Below are 2,358 nucleotides of genomic sequence, written 5' to 3' on the forward strand. Positions count from 1 at the left end.
TGTCGCTTGTGAGTGTGTGTTGTGTGATTTCGGGCTTAGGAGCATCACATCTGGGTATGTGCGCTATTGCGTCACATGTGGGTGTGTCTGTGACTAGGGCACATGAGCATGGTGGGTGTGTAATTGCGGGCGTAAGGTGTGCACATGTGGGTGTGTGCGTGACTGCGTCACGTGTGGCTATGTCTGTGATTTCGGGCTTAGGATCCTCACATGTGGGTATGTCCGTGACGGTGTCGCTTGTGAGTGTGTGTTGTGTGATTTCGGGCTGAGGATGATCACATGTGGGTGTGTCTGTGACTGCGTTACCGGAGCCTGGTGGTTGTGTAATTGCGGGCGTAAGGTGTGCACATGTGGGTATGTGCGTGACTGTGTCGCATGTGGGTATGTCTGTGATGTCGGGCTTAGGATCCTCACATGTGGGTATGTGCGTGACTGCGTCACGTGTGGCTATGTCTGTGATTTCGGGCTTAGGATCCTCACATGTGTGTGTGTCTGTGACTGTGTCGTCTGTGACTAACTGGTGTGTGATGTCGGGCTTAGTATCATCACGTGTGGGTGTGTCTCTGACTGCGTTACATGTGGGTATGTCCGTGACTGTGTCACATGTGGTTCTGTCTGTGACTGTGTCACATGTGGTTCTGTCTGTGACTGTGTCACGTGTGGGTATGTCTGTGATTTCGGGCTTAGGATCCTCACATGTGGGTATGTCCGTGACTGTGGCGCCTGTGGCTGGTGGTTGTGTGATGTCGGGCTTAGGACCATCACATGCGGGTATGTGCGTGACTGTGTCGTTTGTGACTGTGTGTTGTGTGATGTCGGGCTGAGGGGGATCACATGTGTGTGTGTCTGTGACTGCGTTACCGGAGCCTGGTGCTTGTGTGATTTCGGGCTTAGGATCAGCACATGTGGGTGTGTCTGTGACTGCTTTACATGTGGGGCTGTCTGTGATGTCGGGCTGAGGATGATCACTCGTGGTGGTATGCGTGACGGTGTCACATGTTGGTATGTGCAGGACTGGGTCACATGTGGTTCTGTCTGTGACTGTGTCACTTGTGGGTATGTCTGTGATTGCGGGCTCAGGAGCAGCACAGGTGGGCGTGTGTGTGGCTGGATCGGGGTCCTGTTCGTTAGGTGGACATGGATCTTTGCCGTCGGAATCGGTGGGTTTATCCCGCGTTGGTGAATCGGTGTTTGTTGTTGAGTCCTGGGTTGCTAAACCGTCGTCTGGGGTACAGACATCCAAGGAACTACTATGTCCGTGGTTGCCCCCCATAAACTCTTCAACGAGTATTTGCAAATAGTCGTCTTTGACGTTTTCCCATTCGGCTGCTTCACATTCGTGGAGCACTTCTAGATGTAGCTCGATGATGGTGCGCTTATGCACGCGGGGTGGGCGTCGTCCGCGGCGTCGTCGTTGGGCGGGCAATCTGCCGGGCTGCCTATCCCTAATCATCGTGTACCCGTAATCGGGTGGCGGCAGGTCGCCGCGTTGTAAATGATCCAATATTACTTCGTCGAGTGGCGGTGACGGCACGTCACGAACGGTTCGATACGTTCGTCGTCGTTTGTGTCCGAGGAAGGCAAAATACTAAGCAAAAAAAGAACGAGGACGATGTAGAATAGTGCATTTGTGTTAGAATGATGATAGAAAAGCCCCCGCAGGAACACATTGTTCTATGGTACATATGACGGATACATACACGGTGTTGCGTATATACTTACCTTCCAGAGGGAATAACCAAGAAGGGCGACGATGACGGCGGACAGGAAGAAGAGTACGGGAGTAGTGGCCGTAAGGACGGTGTCGGTTAGGTCGGGGACATCTGGGGTCACTCTCCCGGGACCTTGGTTACCGCCCGATGAACTGGGTGATCTATCTTTTAAGGTTGGTGGTGCATATCCTTCTCCTATGCTGCCGGTAGATGGTGCACGGTCTAAGGATAGTCCAAAGCCACCATCCGGATCTGTAGGCTGAGAACCCGTACCCTGTGTGTTATTGGTGTGCGTGGACGGGTCGGATCCGGGTGTTGAGGAACCAGGGTTTTGGGGACCAGTGGAACCCGGTCCAGAGGAACCTCCTCCAGCCCCACCTCCTTTTCCTGCCTCACCAGCAACACCACCTACACCAGGACCAGTGCCGCCGCCGGGGCCGCTACCGGTTGCACCCGATTGATTTGGGTTCGGGTTCGGTTTTGGTTTGGGTGGATTGAGAGGAGGGGGGTCATCGTTGCCGCCGTCAACGACGTCATGGCCTGAACATTTGGTGAATGGGGAGACAGGGAAAGGGTAGGAAGAAGTATGATGAAACTGAAGTTTTGCAGGTGGTTGTGGGATGATCGCTGATGGTCGGCACCATGG

At 53.9% G+C, this 2,358-nt stretch overlaps 1 protein-coding gene across 1 annotated transcript in view; it reads right to left on the reverse strand.

Moving 5' to 3' along the window:
* Positions 1 to 367: 367 nt before the first annotated feature.
* AK88_05594 (uncharacterized protein) overlaps positions 368 to 2,358 on the reverse strand; it is a gene marked incomplete at both ends in the record, with an annotated part of 9,765 nt that continues 7,774 nt past the window's right edge. The window contains 2 exons of the mRNA XM_012483196.1: positions 368 to 1,588; positions 1,723 to 2,252. Coding sequence (XP_012338619.1) covers positions 368 to 1,588; positions 1,723 to 2,252 — 1,751 coding nt within the window. The remainder of the gene's footprint in view (positions 1,589 to 1,722; positions 2,253 to 2,358) is intronic.

Source organism: Plasmodium fragile (genome assembly GCF_000956335.1).
Source record: "Plasmodium fragile strain nilgiri unplaced genomic scaffold supercont1.171, whole genome shotgun sequence".
NCBI classification, from domain to species: Eukaryota; Apicomplexa; class Aconoidasida; order Haemosporida; family Plasmodiidae; genus Plasmodium; species Plasmodium fragile.